The sequence below is a fragment of the Xylocopa sonorina genome, chromosome 9 (genome assembly GCF_050948175.1).
Source record: "Xylocopa sonorina isolate GNS202 chromosome 9, iyXylSono1_principal, whole genome shotgun sequence".
NCBI lineage: Eukaryota > Metazoa > Arthropoda > Insecta > Hymenoptera > Apidae > Xylocopa > Xylocopa sonorina.
In genome coordinates, this window is record NC_135201.1 from 3,129,148 (window position 1) to 3,149,706 (window position 20,559).

The 20,559-nt window shown below is 38.9% G+C and overlaps 3 protein-coding genes across 4 annotated transcripts; 2 read left to right on the plus strand and 1 right to left on the minus strand.

The window, feature by feature from the left end:
• The first annotated feature begins 1,684 nt into the window (after positions 1–1,684).
• On the plus strand, positions 1,685–11,746 carry Ash1 (histone-lysine N-methyltransferase ash1). Its single transcript, XM_076901468.1, has 13 exons — positions 1,685–2,103; positions 2,200–2,405; positions 2,493–2,612; positions 2,709–6,304; positions 6,381–6,713; positions 6,803–7,083; positions 7,164–7,660; positions 7,743–8,164; positions 8,246–8,572; positions 8,660–8,832; positions 8,938–9,104; positions 9,180–9,392; positions 9,606–11,746. The coding sequence occupies exons 1-13, from the start codon at positions 1,932–1,934 to the stop codon at positions 9,747–9,749; spliced, it is 6,651 nt and encodes a 2,216-aa protein (XP_076757583.1). The 5' UTR covers positions 1,685–1,931; the 3' UTR covers positions 9,750–11,746.
• On the minus strand, positions 11,714–18,474 carry LOC143427389 (uncharacterized). The gene is made up of 10 exons (XM_076901478.1): positions 18,205–18,474; positions 16,604–17,664; positions 15,896–16,091; positions 15,081–15,817; positions 14,867–14,995; positions 14,607–14,775; positions 14,263–14,514; positions 13,883–14,171; positions 13,483–13,797; positions 11,714–13,213 (listed from the first exon to the last, which is right to left on the minus strand). Exons 1-9 carry the CDS (start codon positions 18,332–18,334, stop codon positions 13,518–13,520), a joined length of 3,243 nt encoding a protein of 1,080 aa, XP_076757593.1. The 5' UTR covers positions 18,335–18,474; the 3' UTR covers positions 11,714–13,213; positions 13,483–13,517.
• A 181-nt stretch (positions 18,475–18,655) lies between these two features.
• LOC143427397 (ciliogenesis and planar polarity effector 2) lies at positions 18,656–20,040 on the plus strand. 2 transcript variants are annotated; one of them, XM_076901492.1, is made up of 4 exons: positions 18,656–19,109; positions 19,188–19,453; positions 19,535–19,671; positions 19,751–20,038. In XM_076901492.1, the coding sequence occupies exons 1-4, from the start codon at positions 19,013–19,015 to the stop codon at positions 19,956–19,958; spliced, it is 708 nt and encodes a 235-aa protein (XP_076757607.1). In that variant the 5' UTR covers positions 18,656–19,012; the 3' UTR covers positions 19,959–20,038. The 2 variants fall into 2 exon arrangements, with proteins under 2 accessions (XP_076757607.1, XP_076757608.1); XM_076901493.1 differs by having other exon boundaries at positions 18,963–19,116; positions 19,751–20,040.
• Positions 20,041–20,559: the final 519 nt, after the last annotated feature.

Here is a 20,559-nt window from a genome sequence, read left to right on the forward strand (position 1 = left end):
GACTAAAATTTGATAAAATTGATGCCGCCTTGATTATCGACTCATCGAGTATTAATCGCCGAACTTTATAAATACGATTACGGGGATGCGGGCTACGTTTTTGAATCATCGTACAGTTCGATTCGAATAGCTGCGCAATGGTCGTAGGCAGGAATTCTTTAAGAGAAAGTTGAAGGTCCAGAGAACGTGAAAAAAAATTGTTGACCATTGTCCAAGTTAATCTCGCGCGAATCGAAGTACATCAAAATCAAGCATGCAAACGTGCACAATTTTCGTTCATACACAGTTAACAATTTATGAACGATAATTGGTCAATTTAGAATTTAGTTCGGATCGTCTCGGGGAACGCGTAATATCGCTGCTGAGCGGATTTAAACTGTAACGGAGAAAAATTCAAATTTATATGAACCGCTTTAGTCGAGCTAATGGTAGCGTTGGACATCAGATGGCGCGACAATTTGAGTTCTACTTGAATATACGGGAGTTTCCACGGGGCCCTGTCGGCGACGCACCTGGCGCATCGACCGAGAAACAGAAACAGCTGTCTGTTCGAAGCAACTTGGAGAGAATATCGTCGGTTAATCGTCGATCCAGAATTGTGTGGATCTTCGTTGCGTTATTTGTGGAATGCGAAGTAACGAGGTCTCAGGGTATCGTGTCTGTCATCAAACGCGTACTAGCCTGCCCCTTGCTTCACCGCTCTTTACCGCTTTAGGCGGTCGCTTCGACGATAACGTGCTTGCCTTTTATTTTTCCGATTTCTACGATCCGGAACGTTTCTCCCCCTTTTCCTCTCTCTCTCTCTCTCTCTCTCCCACTAACTATCCCCGTGTCCCCACTTGCCCATTCTTGCGCTCTCTCCCACTCACTCTCACACTCTCTCTCTCTCTCTCTTTTCCTCTTTCTCTCTCTCTCTCTTTCTGTTTCTCTCTCAAATTCTCCATCTCTCTATCTCTCGTTCTCCCTCTCTCCAATTCTATATTACTCTCGAGATTTCTGTGTGCTTCATCGGCGATGTAAACAGACTGATATTTTTTGGAGCAAATCTTTGGTTTTCTGCTCCGATTTGTCCGGCCGTGCACTCACCCGGTGCTGTTATTACCCCGACTACTGTTCTACACGCACGACTGTGACGCACCTACAGCTGAAATACGCGCGCAACAACAACCAGCATTTCTTCGATGACATTGCCTTTGATTGGTAACGATTCCTGGGATATAACAGTCGCATATATCGAGAGCGAGGTACGCGTACTTTTTCGACCGCCTCGATTTCCCTCGTGATGCTCGTTGTTTCCACGAGGTTATAGATAAGCATTCTCCCGCGCTGCGAGCCACGGGTGCGAGAGACGTGAAAACTCGAATCAGGATCAAAGTTAAGTGACCTTAAAGTGCGGGGATCGAAGTTTCGACGAGTGGCCCACGGTTATACGAGATTGCGACGCTAATTTGTGCTGAAAATGTTCGGAGACAATTTCACGAGAGTCATCCTTTGCTTCCACACGGCATAAATTCGTCAACAACACTCCATAGCCTCCAACTCCATTTTGATTACCTTCCTGTCAGCCTCTACTTACCTTTTTTTCTTAATCAACTAATCACCCGTACCATTTTTACTGTCCCCCTCACTTGAACCGATACATCCGTTACGTGTAATAATTCATCGACTCCAAAATAAATAAGGTTTATTGTATTATTTTTATAGTTGTAACGCCGCAAGCAGAGCGTAACCCTATGTGATTGTCGAACGATGAAGGAATCGTCGATAGGGACTACCACGTAAACATGGACGTGCCATTGAAAAGTCCAATAGTCGATCATTAAGCATATTAGAGATATGCTTTGTATGGTCAGGAAGGGACCGAATGACTCGACAAAATTATAAGGAATGATATTCTATTCGATCCTGTTGGATGTTAGATAAGCTGAAAAATGTCTGGTGATTCAGGATGGAGCGCCGTTATTCACCATCCTTCGGAATTAGAACTTCAGAATTGGAATTGGGAGGAAAACGATGGAGAGCAGGAAAGAGAGCTCCCTTCGACTGTTGATATGGATGCCATAAAAGGTGGTGGTAGCTGGGATCCGACCACCGAAGCCAATGGTACCATTGGACTTTGTTATTAGATTATGTAACTGTATTCTGGTAGGCACTTCCATTTAAATATTACTTTGTCGTGTAAAATTCTTGATGCCTTAGGAACAGATTCGGTTGACTCTGAAGAAGATTCTGATTCTGACGACGAAAGCTCCGGCGGCACAGAAGGTAGTTGTTCCTATTCGGATTCGAATTCGGACTCGGACGACGAGAGTAGCGGCGATGAGGAAGACTCAGGATCCAATTCGGATTGCACGTCAGAGCATAGCGAGCAAACATTTTCCATTCAGGAAACGAATTTCGAATCGGTAAGCATGTTAGAATTAACTTCACTGTCGTTAAAGTTGCAAAACATTAGATAAATGTCGATAGACTCAATTTTAATTGCGTTATAGGGAGCGCTTAAATTAAAGATCAGTAAGAAAGGTCCGAAAAAGGAAGATTTGGAAAAAGTAAAATGCGAGAAAAGCAGAAGGAGCGTATCGAAAAAGGTGAAAACAAGTCGTGGTGGAAAGGTAATTTGTCCATACTTGCTCCAAGCACAAATTATCGAGTATCATGGGTTAGATTGGGCTTTAGTAGAGGTGCATTTTTATCTTTGTCCTGTTTAGTCGTCCGAATGCAGCAGTGACGATTCCGACTCGTCGGAAAGCCGTTTACCCTCACAGCATTCCCAACAACAGCAGCAACAGACGCAACAGTCGCAACAGCCACAGCAACCTCAGCAGCATCAACCACTTCAGGAGATAAATCAGGAAGATTTGGCGGCTATCTTACCGGATCAGGAGCACGAGGATGCTCCGTTCGACGGCTTCGAAGATTCCGAGAGCGGTCGGTTAGTATCGAAGGCCATCGAGCGGATGTCGCTCGGTGCTGATTCGGATACAAGTGAAAACGGTGATCAGAACCCTGTACCTGTGTATAGTTCCACTTTGTTGCAACAGTTTGTTGAAAAGACGGCTCTGCTGTCGGAGCCGAGAAAAAGACGGAGCAAGTTAGGGAAAAAATTGAACGACTCGGAGTATCCCAGCGTTTCGAACGTGTCTCCAGACTCGGGAATTCAGTCGGTTGATAACAGTCCGTTGCATTTGGCAATTAGTCCTGTAAGTCCCCCAGCACCTACGCAATCCCCGGTGCAACCCCTTGTTACGAAGCCAGCAGTGAATGTTGATCGTGTTTTATATCCACCTAAGCGGAAGCCTGGTAGACCGGCGAAGACGGTTTCCACGCAACCTCGTGGTCCAGGTAGGCCACGTTTAAAGCCAGAAATCGTGGAGAAAATAGAGAAAATAGAGAAGACCGAAAAAGCCGGGAAGAACGAGAAGACCGAGAAGAAGGAGGCTGCTCCGCAGCCAGCTAAAGTTACGAAGGAAGAATTGAACAAGAGGGGGAAAGCAAAGCCGGCGCCGCAGAAGATCGCCGCTTCCCGAGCAGAGAAAGAAGAAACTGAATTGACTAGGAAATCGAAGGAGAAGCCAGCATTTAGTCAAAAGAAACGGACCTGCAACGTTTCTAATAAACCATGTACGCAGGGAAAGGTAGCCGGGAAGAGAAATAATGCGAATTCCCCAGCGCGTGTCAAGTGCCTAAGTAGAACTGTTACGAATAAGTATGGGAAGGAAGGAGTTCAATGCAACGATGGAACGTGTAAGAAAGTAGGGAAAGATAAACCTGGAACGGGGAACAAGATGATTCCGTTGCGGCGACAGAAACAGTCGGCTTGCGAACGAATGTCTAACGATAGAAAAGTAATTAGCTCGAGTAAAAGAAGCCCGAAGGAAAACAGAAGTACTACCAGTACTTTGGCCAAGAGACAGGCGTCGTTAAAGAAAAATGTCGCGCCGGTTACGCGACGTGTATTGAAGGAAAATAAAAATACTAAAAAGGCGGGGACAGGATTCGAAACGAATGGCGTTGGCGTGCAGACGGTAATATCTCTGCCCGTTGGCGAGGTATTAAAACCAGAGAAAGTCGAGAATGTAACCAATAAATGCGACAAAGCCACGCAGCCTATACATAATCATTGTCACAAACACCACCATCATAAGCATCGAAGACGATTATTGTTACCGCCGAAAAATCCCATTCGCATCCATCCGTGTCTCATACAAGAGTTAGAAAAATTGATCGACGAATTCTCCAGATTGTGCAGCTTAGGCAGGAACAGCTCGAGCTCCGGCTACTCCGAGTTACCTCAGATATTTCGCGTGAAGAAGCTAACGAAGAAGAGGAAAGGTGACGTAACCGCGAATGAGGATCAAAAACTGAAGAGGCGTTTGAAGAAGGAGAAAATTCTTGCCGGGTCGGATTCGAAAAATAGTATGAATCTGAACGCGAATTCGAATCCGAACGAGCAAAGATTACCATTGAAGAAGAGGCATTATCACGTGTCCAGTCCTCACAGTTCACAAAGTTCAAACGCGAGCAGCACCGACGTGGCTATACACGAACCGAACTCTACCGAGAGCCACATAGAGGAGGCAATCGAAGCTACGATTACGAGATACGGAGGCAGCTCCGCATCCTCCTTCCAAGAAGATTCTGTACCTGTTACTCCTAAGAAAAGGCATAGGGATACCGAGAACGGTAGTCCTGACAAATCGAGCGCATCGTCCTCCGACTTGTTAGAAGAGAAACCGTTGAGTCAAATAGAAATACCACCGCGACGTAAAAAGAAGATCGTCAAAGATTTACGCGTGACGGTAACAAAATTGCCCGTCGAGAGTCACGGCGCTTTAGAAAAGGCCGAAAAGTCGGACAAGGCCGAGAAAGCTGATAGCAAGGCCGAAAAGTCCGAGAAATATTCCGGTGAATCCAGAAGCTTGAAAAGCCGCGGCGAAAAGGCCAGCAGAGGGGACAAAGCTGTTGCGGAAAAGTCGATAAAGAGCGATAAAGGTCAAACGGATAAGGTTGAGAAAAGAGATATCTCGCCGGAGCATGTACGTTTGGAAAAGAATATAAAAGTCGATGCGGCGGAATTTAACGCAACGGAAAGTTTCGATGAAAACGAAACTACGAACGAAACCAAACCATCTCAAAACAGCCTGAACCCAAATGTCCCGAATCCATTGAATTCCTCTGCTGTATTGGTGCTAACCAAGAAGAAAATGAGACGACGGAAAGCTATCAATCGTACAGGATTCCCGACGCTGAAGAAGAAAAAGAAGAGATCCTTGAACGCGAACGAGACATCGACAGAACCATCGAAGGCAGCCGCTTTAGCTAGCGAAAATAGCACGGACGTCGGTGCTGATAGTATTAATTCGACGAAGGAAGGAATCGAGGATTCGATAGTAGATAGTAAAACCCTGTTGAATACTGATGTGCAAGACGTATTTTCTGAAGAATCTTCTGTTAAGCATGCCAACAATAATGTACAAAATCGTGTTCAATCGAAGACCGACCCGAATTCGAACCACGAAAATTCGAATTCACCTAATTCGGAAACGAACGGTCGCTCTCGTTCCGACGAGCCCGCAGAGCCTCGTTCTGGTCAATTAAGAGTCAGAAAAGATCTGGTTGAAACGGACAGCGACAACGCATCGAACAAATTGTGCCCAGTTAAATTCGAGAAGATCCAAGACTCGAGGCCGTACGACGAAAACGCACCTTTAGAGGAGTCTGTCGAGAGATTTAGTTCGAACCAGCGCATCGCCGAATTGAACGAGGAGAACGTGAAGAAACTAGAACGGGCCAGTTCGCAAACGAACATCAAGACGGAGCATTCGGGCTCTTTCAATGGCAATCAAAGAAAGCGCAGGGGTTCCTCGAGCCCTTGCAACTTAACTCCTAAAAACATGAAACGGCTACGTAGGTCTGGCTACGACACGGAGAACGACGTCTTACCTAATAACGACATCCTCAACGACGATCACGAGGTAGGAAAGCACTCGAACTCGACGCATACGAGGAAGAAACAATCCAGGTGGAAGAAGCGTTACTTACAGGGAGGTGTTCTGCAGGAATACGGCAAAGATTTCGAGGGAAGAACACGCGGAAGCATCGAGAACGGTAGTGCCTCTGGAAAAAACAAGATCGTATGCGAAACTAACGAGTCTGCATCAGCCGCATTGCTATCCGCCACATATCAATGTGGTAAATTTCTGCGACAAAGAAAAATGCCATTCGAATTGCCCTACGACTTGTGGTGGTTACATACACAATCTGGGCTACCTGGCAGAGAATCAGTTCCATCGTGGAATTATAAGTAAGGAATGAAACATCTGTATTAGCGAATATGGTATTATTTTATGAATTTATACAAACATTGTATTTGTTTATAGGAAAATTCGTACCAACGTGTATTACGATGTGAAACCCACTACATTATACGAAGCGCAAGCTTGCGAGTGTAAGCCGGAAAGCGGCTGTGGGGATGATTGTATCAATCGCATGGTTTTCAGCGAATGTTCACCGCAGCTCTGTCCCTGTGGCGAGAAATGCGAAAATCAGAAGATTCAGAAACACGAGTGGGCGCCAGGTTTACAAAAATTCATGACGGAAGACAAAGGTTGGGGTGTTCGGACTCAGCAGTCGATCAAATCCGGTGTGTTTATTCTCGAATATGTTGGTGAAGTGGTGTCCGAAAGAGAATTCAAATCAAGAATGGCGACCAGGTACACCACGAGCATGTAACACCTTTTTATGTGTCTGAATCGTATTAAAAATTGAATTTAATTTGTTCTTCTGATTCATTGTATAATAGGTATGCCAACGACACGCATCACTATTGTTTACATTTGGACGGGGGTTTGGTGATCGATGGCCATCGCATGGGTGGCGATGGCAGGTTCGTAAATCATTCTTGCGAACCTAACTGCGAGATGCAAAAGTGGAGCGTTCATGGTCTACCACGTATGGCGCTGTTCGCTTCCAGGGATATCAAACCTGGGGAAGAGCTGACGTACGACTACAACTTTGCTCTGTTCAATCCATCCGAGGGACAAGAATGTAGATGTGGTAGCAGCGCTTGTAGAGGAGTAATTGGTAGTTGCACAATCTTTCTCGTGTTCTATTTCGACCTTTTTTAAAACTTTCTCTTCACATCCGTATCTCGTTTACTACAGGTGGAAAGAGCCAACGAGTTTCGAAAAGTATCACCTCTATTCCGTCACAGTTGGAGCCGACAGAGAGGCGATCGGTCGGAAGACCAAGGAAGAATGTACGAAAATCTAACACGGTACAGTCTGTGAATTCGAAAGGCATTTGCAAATCCAGAAAAGTGGGTGATTCCAATCTCATTCATGCTCCTGTACTAAAACCTATGTCGCATCAGCAGCGGTGTTTCGCGCAGCAACATCATTGCTTCTTGTTGAGAAATTTGGAAAAAGTCAGACGGGTTAAGTCGTTGGTAAATCAAGTACAATTGCAAAACGGTAAAGCGAAATTCGGTAACGCGAGTACCGTAAAGGAAAAAGGTCCGGGTGATGCCAAGATTCAGTCTGACGCATTCTTTTCGCAATTAACGGCCCTGACTAATACAAACACGCGTACGGTACGAACTCGAAGACTAGCTCAAGCTCAAGATGATCCAGAAGTGCATAAAACAGCAAAATTGGCTAAGGTAGAAAATGCTCTAATTACGCTAACTTTCTCCGTTTCATTAAAGTAATTATTGGTCTTCGCTATATCGAATTAACTTTCAGGTGTTGAAGGATCTGTACAGCATCGTGGCAACTGCAAACGACGAAAATGAACAATTACTGTGTACACCATTTATCACGTTACCGTCGAAGAGAAAATTGCCGGACTATTACGAGAAAATATCAGATCCTATAGACTTGACAACGATCGATCAGTGTATCGGTACGGGGCATTACAAAACCGCGGAGCATTTTGATCACGATATGATTCGACTTTTCGATAACAACGTTAGATTCTTTGGAAGAACGTCGGAAATGGGTATCGCTGCAGCTAGGCTAAGAAAATTGTATTTAGGGAGCAAACCCGATTTTGTGGATGCAATAACAGAAGCAACAGGTTGTCCTCCGTCTCAAGGCTTTTTACCTCCTCGTGGTTCGACGGCTGGCGAAGAAGATGTTATCAGATGTATTTGTGGCTTGCACAGGTATACAACGTTTAGCCTTCTTTGTTTTTACTACACATTGTTACATTGATATTACTTGTAAATGTTGTTTTATCATCGTAGGGATGAAGGTTTGATGATCCAGTGCGAACGCTGCCTCGTATGGCAACATTGCGACTGCGTGAAAGCCGATACAAGCATAGAGTCTTATTTGTGCGAAAGATGTCATCCACGTCCCGTAGATCTGGAAATTCCATTGGAGGGTGACGAAGAAGAGGAAGGCAAGAAACATTATGTCACTTTAATGCGTGGTGATTTGCAGCTTAGACAGGGAGACACAGTTTACGTGTTGAGAGACACTCCTGAGAAGCATACGTACAAAACCATCCAGAAACCGGATTACGAGCAGATGGACATCTTTAGAATTGAGAGACTCTGGAAGAACCCTGAGTAAGTCACTTTACGTGTATTAAATTGTTCATTCTCGCAAAAATTGTCACTATTTGTTATTAATGTTTGATTACTTTTTATTTAAAGGGGCGAGAGATTTGTATTTGGCCATCATTATTTAAGACCGCACGAAACGTACCACGAACCGACTAGAAAGTTTTATGAAAATGAAGTCGTCTGCGCGCCACTTTACGAAGCAGTTCCATGTGATTTAGTCGCTGAACGTTGTTGGGTACTCGATCCTCATACGTACTGTAAAGGTAATTGTTTTGTTTGTCGATCTGCATAGTCGTGTACTTTTCTGGCAATGGTTATTTAGGGTAGTTTTACAATTGTTTATTTGTTTGCTCTTTTTTCTAACGAAGGACGACCAGTGGGTTCTACGCCAGAGCATACTTACGTTTGCGAGTACCGCGTCGATCGTGCTGCACGTTTATTTACAAAAGTTGCCAGAGCTAGACATCAGGTTTGCACGAAGCCATACGCATTTGAAACATTTCCACAACGCATTAAACATTACCGTACATACTTGGTAAGCATCGAATTTGATATTGCACATAAAAATTGATTAGAATGGAAATGAATATTGTTTAAAATGGTGTCGCAGCCTCATAGTCTCGAAGGGATCCAAGTCGGAGGTAAGATGAATAAAGAGAAGAAGAAAGCTAACAATCAAGACGTCGATGCTAATCACAAATCAGAGACGAGTGAAAATTCAAAAACACATACCAAGGATCAACAAAAATCATCTACAAGTAAGGGTAGACGACGTTCGAATGAAATTTTACCCATTGCCACGCCTGCCACATTGTATGCCCAGGTAATTATCGCATTATGGTTAATTAATATCACGTTCAAGGATAACTTATGACGGCTTCATTTGCGTACAATCATTCGTACACGTTTTTAACAGCGCGACATTAAACGAATTCGTTGTTGTTTTAATTGCATAGTATTTATTTACATAAATTTAGAGGTCGTTGCCGATAAAATATGAGGGATAACTTCATGTTCTATATTTTGCACTTTTTAGAGAGAAGAGCAAAGAAGAAGATTAAACAACATTTTAATCAGTCTGTTACAAAAGATGCCCAATAAGAAGGATCCCTTGGATTTGTCGTTTTTATTAGAAAGAAATAGGCGAAATCGCAAAAGGCCAGGTGGATTAAATCCGTGACATTTGTTAATACGTGAACGATAATAAGGCATTATCAAAACGTACGTGTGTCGTGCGTATGTGACACTCATACATAGACAAAGGCGCGCGTGCACATATAGGTAACACAGGTAATATGTGCCACTGCTAATCTCTATCGCAGTCAGATCTGTAATCAAAGTGATCGACCGAACGATTGTTTTGTTCCGCTACACATAATCGATGTTATTTAATCTGTTTCATAAGGAAAACGGCAGACAAACGCGTTTTCCTCTCCTTCTTACACTATGACCCGTCCATTCGTATAATTTAATCTTAAACGCGAAAGCTACTCTCCTCGAAGGATATTGTATGGATCGAGATCTTTTTGTATGTTGTTTTTACTTGTACGAAACTATAGGGAATTGTGGGTTGAGGTTTCGTTTGAACTTTTCAGTAGTTTTTCTCTTTCATACCATTTTGGTACTATCTTCTTCGCTTATCGCGGAAGTTAGTGTCACAATTGAGAAGGAAAAAAAAAAGGATAAAATAACAAATGGAGAAAGAAGGTGATCTTGGATTAATTTTTAAAATGTTCCAAGTGTTGTGTTTCGTAAAATTTGTAAGTATTTCGATCGCGTAGAGATGTAAGTGTTTTCGTGAAACGGATCGACTTAAGTCGAAACTCAAATCAGGTCCCGTACGTGGAACAATGTATCTGTTAAATTAAATCTAACGAGAGCTATTACTTCTAATATAATTCTAATATAATTAGAATCGCGAAATTGTATAAAAGTAATTTGTAAATTTTTTTCATAGCGAATACACTTAAGTGTACAAATTATATATTACTCGGGATTGAGGAAAAAAAGATGACAACGGCACACGTAAGAGAACAGTGAAATAAGAGAAGAAAAAAGAAAATTGAATACATGCGAGGCTTTATTGCACAAAAGTACCATTATATTTTTCATAATCCCAGTGTTATTTGAATTAAGTGTAATATATATATAGGCTTTTAAATTAATAGATACAACTTTACTAACATATTTAATTTATTAATCATCGCGATGGAATATAGCTAACTGTTGCTACGACGAATATACGCAGGATTTCGTATTTATTATTACATTATACAGTTAGTAAATACATATTATTGAAAGCTATTTAATATGTATAAGTCTTATTTACATTATATGTTTCTACGTTTTTGTACACATGGTCTGAGTCATTTCTATCGAACGAAAGTGGTACGACGATATCCCATTCTGTTCTTTCGACGTAACACCGTAGAATACCGATGTGTAGCGTAGTCACACCATAAGATCGCATGCAGTGAATCTTTTCTAGCATGACAAACGGGGGTACCTATCTTTGTATGTACTAAGTAGAAATTAATGAATTGAACACGCAGAATTTGAAATTCTAATTTGTTCTTTAGGAGAAACGTGTGAATGATTTCTATGAGTGACTCACAAATTTTATAACGCGACTCTTTTCCATACAATATTACTGTAAACTGTTTTCTCCGATACAAAAACGAGATTGATAGTACAATCGTCTGGAATTTTCTAGACTTTCAGCAGATGTCTCGAACGAAAAGATATTGTTTTTTTATTCATATTTTTTTTTAGAGCTGGAGTGGAGACGAATAAATGATAAAAATGATATTATTTTGAAAGATTAATAAATTATTTAGAAACTTTTCTGTATGGGGAGGCAGCAAAAATATTACAAGAGCTTATCGTTTACTGGTAATATACACGATTGCACGACAAAATATCTGCGCAATTACACGGAATGCATTACAAATGTTATTAGACAAACTGTATCGTGTACATGTACATCACCTTGAATTTAAACTGGTAGATTAACAAGGTCAACATGGTCGATTACGTTGACGATTTACACTAAGCGTGCGTGAAGACTGAATTACTGTTACAGGATATTTTCTAGCAGGTAATTGCGCTGATCAAATCTGGGTTGTAAATAATTTAAATTCCAAATAAATAGAAGATATTTTTTATTTTTACGAATAAGTTTGTACACTTCTGTCAACAAGTAAATACTCCGATTACGGACTAATTCTGCGAAATGAATTCTTACTCGATCGTATATGAAAAAGAAATTTTGTTAATAGACTTACGATTTACTGTAAAATTATACTTAATCATTTGATCTTTTTCGACTTCGAATCGTGATAATGTGCGATCACGGAGCATAATTCTTATCATCAACTTCTATTCTTGCAACATTATCAAACTTAAGTTTTGTACATCGTTCGATGCTCGAGAAGCACCTGAATTCGAAGTCTCGCAAACTGTACAAAGTATTTTAAAAAAAGGAGATACAAAGACAATCATCCTGTAACTACGGAAAAACGATTTTCCATTACTACGAGCATAAACTAAAACGGGTACTATGCTTTGTTCGTAAATGTTCCGAGTAACGGGGAAAAACGATATGTAGTAAAGCGTGGGAGATAAAGAGGACTGAAAAAAGGGAGTTAAAAACATGGAGAAAGACATCGATGCCGATGGGAATGAAAGAAGGAACAGGAGGAAGTACGTTGGGTAACAATAGCATATCCTTGATTATATAGAGCAACCTTACAAAATATAATATCCAATTCGTAAGCATAATCTGGTAATCTTATCAGTTCAATAAAATGCGCGGACATATAAATCAAATCCAATAATAATTTATTCGTGACACGATACTCTCTGTTTTTTGTACAATTGTCATCAGTATAGAAAGATAAGACAAAATCATATACAACATCACTCTCATATTTTGTCAAGAACGAACATTCTTTCCCTTTTTTGAATTACATGATAGTTTATTATTAATATATAAACAGACTTCCAGTAAACGTTCCGTGTAATACGTTTGAAAATCTGTACATATTTACACGAGTTTATTCTGAGAGCGATAATCCATTGCAACTATTTTAATCTTAACATTAATTACGTAGTGTACCCATACGTGACGTATTCTTCCTCTTGACCGTTTTTTCGAATTAAAGGAGTTTACAAGACATCATTTATACGTTACCCCATTTTACTCGTTTTAAAAACTACGTACGTGATACAAAATACGTTCCCGTTGTTACGTACATTGTCGCGATGCTCAATCTCCAATTGCAGCCATAAAATATAATTTACTTCGTACTGCGTTTTTCAACACAAAAAAGAAAATCATTTTCATTGTGGTGCATGTGTAACGGTGCCTTTACTCGGCAATATCTAGATTGTTGCTCGAGTTATAAAATCGCGATAACTTTGGACTTCGTACATTGCAAAACATACGAACAAAAAATTGTGAATATATTGTCGTGAAAAAATTTGTCCATCTATTTATGCGTTATCAAAACCGATACTCGGTACTGACAACACTATATGATCAGGAGTTGTCCATATACTCTCGTCATTTTTTTATTCTTTCGGACAACTCTGTACCCCACTGGAATCGTTAGATAAAGCAGTTGTGCTTTTCACTTTGTCTGCCTGAAAAAAGAAACACACACGCTGTCGTGGGAGATATCGTTTACGTTTACAATGGAATGCGAACAGTAACAAACAGCGCGAATTAAAAAAAAAAAAAAGAAATATCACAAAAAAGCTTGTATTAACCACACTCATTTGACAATGCGACGAATATAAATCTGTTATTAAACACGATCAACTTTTCATGATCACCTTCACCTCATTTTAAATTAGTTTTCTATGACTGATACATTTATTATGTAAAATAGAAATCAAAGGCATTTGTGTACCTCTATTCCACACTTGTGACATATATCCTAGTGGATTATTGTTTGTTTGTAGTTTGCCCACTAGTTGTAGTCTGCCCGCTCTGTTGTTGTTGACCCCAATACTGATTATAATACTGCTGATTCCAACTATTCCAGTTTCCATTACCATAACCTTGTTGATTATAATTGCTTTGATTGTACGAGCCCTGACCGTAGCTTTTCCAATTACCCCACGGTTGTGATCCCCAGTTACTTTGGCCCCAACTTTCCTGAGACTGACCACTCGGCCAGTTACCTTGTTGACTCCATACGGATTGTTGTGATCCTTGGTAATTCCTTAAGAGAGAATTAACACACATAAGCACGTATATAAATGTAACTAAAAGATTAACAGCGAACGAAAGGAGAAAACTATGATTACCCTATCGGGGCCCTTGATCGGGCACCTTGACGAGCAACTAAAGCTCGACCTCTATCGTTGCCCCCTCGTCTGTCTACGTTTCCGCCTCTTCTATTCATTCCACGATGTACAAGTGGAATCGGTACGCCTCTTCTTCTTCGTGGCATCGGAGGACCATAACCACCACCATGTCTTACATGTCCACTTGCCCTCGATGGTCTATCTCTCCATCCCATATTATTACCACCACCGCCACCACCACCACCGCTACCACCACCACGCCAAACGGGATTACGATTTCTGTCAGAATCTGCGCACAAACATATATATTGTTTAAGGAAATTGTTTGTTTCTATAATTTTTCAATTTTTATTAGCTTGTTTCCCATTTGCGATTCTTACAATTGTTTCGTCTATCACGATATTCTCGATTGTCTCTGTTGTCGCGATTACTTCGTCCGTCATTTCGACCTTCATGAGTGTCCTCTGATCTGGAATCAATTCGTGGTCTTTTACTTGTTTGTTGTTCACCATAGCCAGCTTCTTTCCCCTCCTTATTATACATTTCTATAAGTTTTCCACCCTCTTCTTGATCGAGCTCAACCCAATTAACAACATCGAAAGATTCGCCAACAACCGGAGCTCTAAAATTCGCTGAAAAAATACAAGTATATATTTTAGTATATAGATGGTTCAGTGCAAAACAAAAGTACAAGTAAAATAGAACCAATAACATAGCGCTGAACCTTTCATTTCTAGGAGCATAGAATCAGTTATTTCCTTGCCATCGACTGGTTTGTGTTTAACACTGCGGGATTTGAATTCTTCCTCTGATGGAACTATAACTACTGCTCTTTTCTGGTAGCCGTAAAAATTCTTCATTTTACGTCTTTGTGCAGAAGGATATACATTTGTCTGCAAATTTGGATCATAGGAAAGTAAAGTAAAAAGTAAAATAGCAGTATCTTTTTAATACCAAACATTACGTTTAAAACTAAATATGTACCTGATCTAGTATATAATTGCGCCTTCTAGTCGAAGCCATTTCTAATAGCTTATTTAATGCGTCGGTACATTTGTCGATAAGTACCTTCCATTGTTCATCGTGCTCTTCTTTGTAAGATGATCCAGGATCCTTTAAAAATATCATTCACCAAAATACTTAATGTAAAGTATACGGTACATGTGTAACGGTATATCGCAACATTTAGCATACATACTTTCATCTTATTAATTAAACTACTAAGCCCTAAGATATTGTACATCTTTTGAGGATGTTCAGCAGCGTATTTTGTTGCCCAGGTAGTTTTTCCGCAAGCAGGCAATCCGCAAATCATTATTACTTCACACTCATCTTTCTTCTCTGGTCTTCGGGGACCAGGAATTTTGTATTGGGACTCAACATTCCCGATCGAAACGTAGTCTTGTAAAATCTCTTCTGTCCATGGTGTTTCTTGGCCAAAGTTGCAGGCAAAACTACAATTTTTACTCAAAATGTGCGGAAATAATGGTTTGTCACCAAGTTCTTCTTTGGATATATTAAACGCTGTTCCTTGGTCTTTTCCATTGACAGTGTAAGACAATATAATGTTTTCAGAGGTTGCATCAAAGTAACAGCCGATAACATCGTCTTTGCCAAATTCAACACCGTAATCTTCATATTGATTATCCGTTAATCTTTTACCGGTACTGCTATAGCCAAAACTGAACTTTTCTTCTCCAAGTTGCATTGATGTGCCTGGAGCAGACCAACCAATTCTAAGTACATGCGGATGTTCTTCATTTTCTGCATTAATAGTACAGTGTTCAACTATTTTCGCCTCGTAGTAAACTTTCCCGCAAAGAAAACCATAGGATGCTCTAGCACCAGCCCACATGTGTGAAAATCCATCATTATGCATTGGTGTAGCAGTGAAAAATCCATCTTTATCAATGACCAAATTCAAATCCGAATCATCTGAAAAAAAAAAACAAACAACAATAATTACTTACTACTTTCTATGATTCAATTATTTTCATTTATTTGCGAACGTACACCAAGACAAAATTAAAGCAGAGTCATCGATTTCTGGTTCGTTTTCAGCAAGAACAGGTGGAGGTGAATCACGACGTTCTTCTTCTACGGGGCTTGGCGATCTTTTCCGCTTTTTATCTCTGGCGATGTTCGTATCTTGCTCTCTCATGTCTATGTCTGTATCTTCTTCGTGTTTAATTTCTGACATTTCTATATCCTTTCCACGTAAACGAAAATAGGTCAATGATTAAAAATAATATTTCCTGTAGGTACAGTAAGATTTTTATATAATAAAATGTAGAGGACGTTATAACTACCGAAAAGCATCCGCGATCTCAAACGAATATTTACCTTATTCTTCATTCTAAATTTAATGTTGAAAAGTTTTGATTCTTTTTACATTCAAAGTTGAATTTAAATTTTTCCCAACTTATTTTAATTTTGTCCTCTACATTTTACTGAGATCGCGGATTATATCAGAATGCGTGCACAGAAGATAAAGCCAATGAATATTGCGCAAATGCAAAAGAAAAATATTCTAATTACCACTACATAACCAAAGCTATTATACATGTAAGTATATTTTTATTATTTTAAATTTATACTGTATAGTATTGAATAAATTTAAAATAAAATTATATATATATGTAACACATATATATATATATATATATTTTTTTTATATTTATATCTACACACTAAAACTAAAGATTAATTTCTGAAAGATACCTGTTCATCTTGTTTGTTATCGACATTGCTATCAACTTCTTTTTCACTAATGGATAAAATATCTTTATCCTCCATGAATTCATCTTCAGCTTTTGATTTATCATTCTCATTAATATCTATATTTTGTTCTTCTTCAAGAGAATTATTTATTTGCTGTTCTGTTTCAGGAATGTCAGTAGCTTTAGTATCATCAATAGATTCTGTAGTATCACCATTGTTCATGGATTCAACATTTTTCTCTTCTTGTTGAGTTGTTTCCTCTTTTACATCATTTGACTCGCATGTATCATTAATTACGTTCGGAGTCTTATTTTCTTGTGATGTGTCTGAAACAGCACTTTCGCTTTCCGTTACATCTATATTCTCTGGTATGTCTTGATTCGATGTAACCTCTATTATAGGTTCTTCTTTTTGATCCATATCATCTTCATCCTCTTTATCGTCTTTTGATTGTTTTGAAGTTGAAACATCATCTATATTGCTATACTTCACAGGTGATTTTGTAGGAGACACTTGGGAAACAGTTGTGTCTTCTTCTACATTTTCAATACTTTCTAAGATATCATCATCTTTTACATCATCTTCTTTCTCAACTTCCATGGCGCTAGCATCTTCGCTTTCTGTACTTAGCAACAAATCTTCAATTTCTTTTTCTTCATCCTTTTCATCCTTTTCAGGCAACTCAGATTTTTCCTCCTTTTTAGGGGATTCTTTTTGTACAGTAGTTTCCTCTTGAACCGTAGCTTCTTCTTGCATAGCAGGCTCTTCCAATATAGCATCCTCTTGCAAAGCAGAATCCGATACTGTGGGAGATGATTCACGAGACATATCATTTTGATCTGTTTTCTTTGGAGACGTCCTTCTACCAGAATACGAAAGTCTAGAGGTCCTTCGTTTTTTTGTCGCGGATTCTTCTTTCGACGTCATCGCGGGGGCAGTTTTGGATAATCTAGTAGACTTTTTAGGTGTCTGAGGTATTTTTGACGATTTCTCATCATCTTCTTGAATTATATCATTGTGCGCATCCTTTGAACCAGCATTTGCTTTTCCCTGATTTGACTCTAGAATTTCAAAAATATTTACATTGCATTAACACTGCTATCTCAATTACTTAAAAACAATGTATTCATGGTATGCAAATTACATTAGATTATCCATTTAACTGCTGCATTCTGTACTATTCCATATTAATTACTTATTAAACCAAATTAACAGGCGATAAGATAATGGATGTCGATGCAGAAAAATGTATGCCGACTTCGAATTCAATAGAAGGAAAATGTAGTGGCGTCGCATGTACAGTTCGTACGTAAACAGAAGAAAGGCGCGCATAGTTCGCGCTTATATATCGTTGAAAATATGAGAAACGAATTCTTCGCGGCTATTGATTATTTTTAATAAAGAAAAATAGGTTATTGTCTTCCATTTTGAGATAATTGAGTGGGAAAAAGAGTAGAAATTGTCAGACGAATTATTACCGCCTGATTCGAATGTTTGTCAACATTCGGGTACGTTATTATGTTCATCATCGAACGAAGAATATCGTATTTACAAGAATTCGAGATACTGGGAGATTAGAGAATAAAAGGATAGTGACTTACGGTTTGCATTTTCCTCTTCTATTGCCTTGCGAAGTCTTCCAACAAGCACTGACTTGACGCCTTTCGTATCAAGTTTACGCTTCGCGAGTTCTGTCCGTAGTTCGGTCACTTTTAACTTTTCTGGATCCATTGCGCGTTATATTTCACGGTTTTTCTGAATCCTCGCACTTTTATTACGTAGGAAATCTCACAAAAAGCCCATACACGCGCCAGTGACCCGCGTTAAATATACAATATGGCGATACAACTGCAAACAACGCGTTACGTGTTGTAAATGGATTTTATTGGTCAATGTGGCATTTATTTCAACTAACGCCAACTTCACTGCAAATGGAATTATTTGGTCCCATCGCATTGGTATACTGCAATAATTCCTATTGGTTCTTCTAAGGCGGGATTTCGTACGATTCGTTGAGAGGTTAAGTACGTGCACGAGATTTGTAGGGATTACCAGTTGCACGTATTAAATTTGTGAAGCAAGCTTGTTAAACTCAATCAATTATTAAGAGTTGGTGAAAAAATGGAGGAAATCATCTTACAAATTCTCACTATTTAGATAAGATTAAATCCTTCCCAGTCAGCTAATAACCTCTCGTTACATTTGCTTGCGTGTCTTTTTTCGATTTTTAGGATTTACAATCGCATAAATACTTCGATGGATTGATTAGCAAGGATTCATTCATTCTGATACGAGATTGTATGGTTACCTTAGTGTCACAGAATCGCTGCAGCCTTTTTTACATTCGTCTATGTATATCATATCTTTATCGAATTTTTATATCGTTCTGTGATTCTTTCATTATCTATCATGAACGCTGTAAATGTAAATTGGTTACATTCTGTGGAAGGAGAATCACTAATGCATCATTTTTATGTAAACACATCAAAGAAAAGAAGATTTTATGGTAAAGAGCAATGTCTAAACGAATGATCTTTTATTTTAATACATTCGTAGATCGATTCATTATTGTAAAATCTTATAGGTATTCTTGAAAGACCGCCTCTACCATCTTTGATCGAAGAAGTTACATATAAAATTTTTATGGTCGGTAGATCTGGTGTAGGAAAGACTTCTGTTGTAGCTCGGCTTGCTGGAACTTTAGAGTCCATTAATTATACTGAAACTAATGGAATAAAAAAGACCAATGTATTTTGGCCAGTTAAGATATGGGATAAAGTTGTCTTGTTTAAATTACAGTTTTGGGATACTTCGGAAACGAGTATTAAAAAGTACAATCACATATTACCTGTATGTATGATTTTAACGCATTATAAAGATTAGATATATTGGAATGGAATGATTAAGGAAACGTACTTTTCACATTTTTAGGCGTGTAAAGATAAAGTCGATGCTATATGCTCTGTATTTTCTTTCGATGATGCAACAGGGTTCAACGATGTACCTTATTTAATGAACACTATGGCAGCTATAAAAGAGAAACCGGCAAACATAGTAATAGGGACAAAGTAATTTTAGCACTACTAGAATTTCTTTTTTCTTTATCAAATGGAAGTAGCTAATTTTTTGGGTCTTAACATTTTGTAGATTTAAACCATGGTCCAGTTCCACTATAGAGGACGCACGGATAAAAGAATTTGAGGATAAATGGAAGGTTAAAATTATCAGAGTCGATGTCAATAAACTTTCTACAAGATCTGAAATATTTGATTGTTCTTATCAGTTGAATGCTATATGTAACATTCTTTGGAATAGAGATAAAGAATTTATATCTAAGCAAATGGGACAAAGTTAAACGATCCTTTATTACGTTATATAGGTATTTTAAAAAGCCTTTTTATACGAGATCCAATAAAAGTAAATATTCAACAATTCTTTTACGTCGATCTTTCTTCTATCTGAGTGGTAGAAATAAATGAGATTCACTTTAGGTAATTGCGAATATAATACATCTTGGGACATTTGATGACTTAAGGACGAGAAAGTTGTCAGTACTGGTATGCAACTTCGCGATAGTAACGATTCATAGTGGCGGCAAAGCTGGCGTTGTATTGATTCGATTTTTGTATTTCTGTTGAAGAGAAATTAAGTCATTTTAAGGATCACAGAAGTACATGTAGTGGTATATTGTAGCGCATTAATCTTTATATGTATAAATCTTTAGACTAAAGCTATCTCACTTCTGTAACTTCAATCTTTAGGTTATAAGATTTTAATATATATATTTTTTTATTTATCTATTTATTATTTATTAATAATTATAATTATAAATTCAGGGTAGAAGCGTCATTAATATTAACTTATGTTTTAATTGAGTTATTGGAGTAATATTTTAACTTTTGATTAGTAGATATTTTGTCACATGCTGTAGAATATCACGTGACCTGTAGAAGCGT

Excerpts from the sequence above, each read along its gene's own strand:
- LOC143427389 (XM_076901478.1), bottom strand. The coding sequence starts at position 18,334 with ATGGATCCAGAAAAGTTAAAAGTGACCGAACTACGGACAGAACTCGCG. Across the intron at positions 17,665-18,204 it reads AGAAGAGGAAAATGCAAACC|AGTCAAATCAGGGAAAAGCA; the intron begins GTAAGTCACTAT and ends TTGAAATTCTAG. Across the intron at positions 14,996-15,080 it reads GTTTAATTAATAAGATGAAA|GATCCTGGATCATCTTACAA; the intron begins GTATGTATGCTA and ends ATATTTTTAAAG.
- Ash1 (XM_076901468.1), top strand. The coding sequence starts at position 1,932 with ATGTCTGGTGATTCAGGATGGAGCGCCGTTATTCACCATCCTTCGGAA. Across the intron at positions 7,661-7,742 it reads AAACAGCAAAATTGGCTAAG|GTGTTGAAGGATCTGTACAG; the intron begins GTAGAAAATGCT and ends ATTAACTTTCAG. Across the intron at positions 8,833-8,937 it reads TCCTCATACGTACTGTAAAG|GACGACCAGTGGGTTCTACG; the intron begins GTAATTGTTTTG and ends TTTCTAACGAAG.
- LOC143427397 (XM_076901492.1), top strand. The coding sequence starts at position 19,013 with ATGAACGCTGTAAATGTAAATTGGTTACATTCTGTGGAAGGAGAATCA. Across the intron at positions 19,454-19,534 it reads AGTACAATCACATATTACCT|GCGTGTAAAGATAAAGTCGA; the intron begins GTATGTATGATT and ends TCACATTTTTAG. Across the intron at positions 19,672-19,750 it reads AACATAGTAATAGGGACAAA|ATTTAAACCATGGTCCAGTT; the intron begins GTAATTTTAGCA and ends AACATTTTGTAG.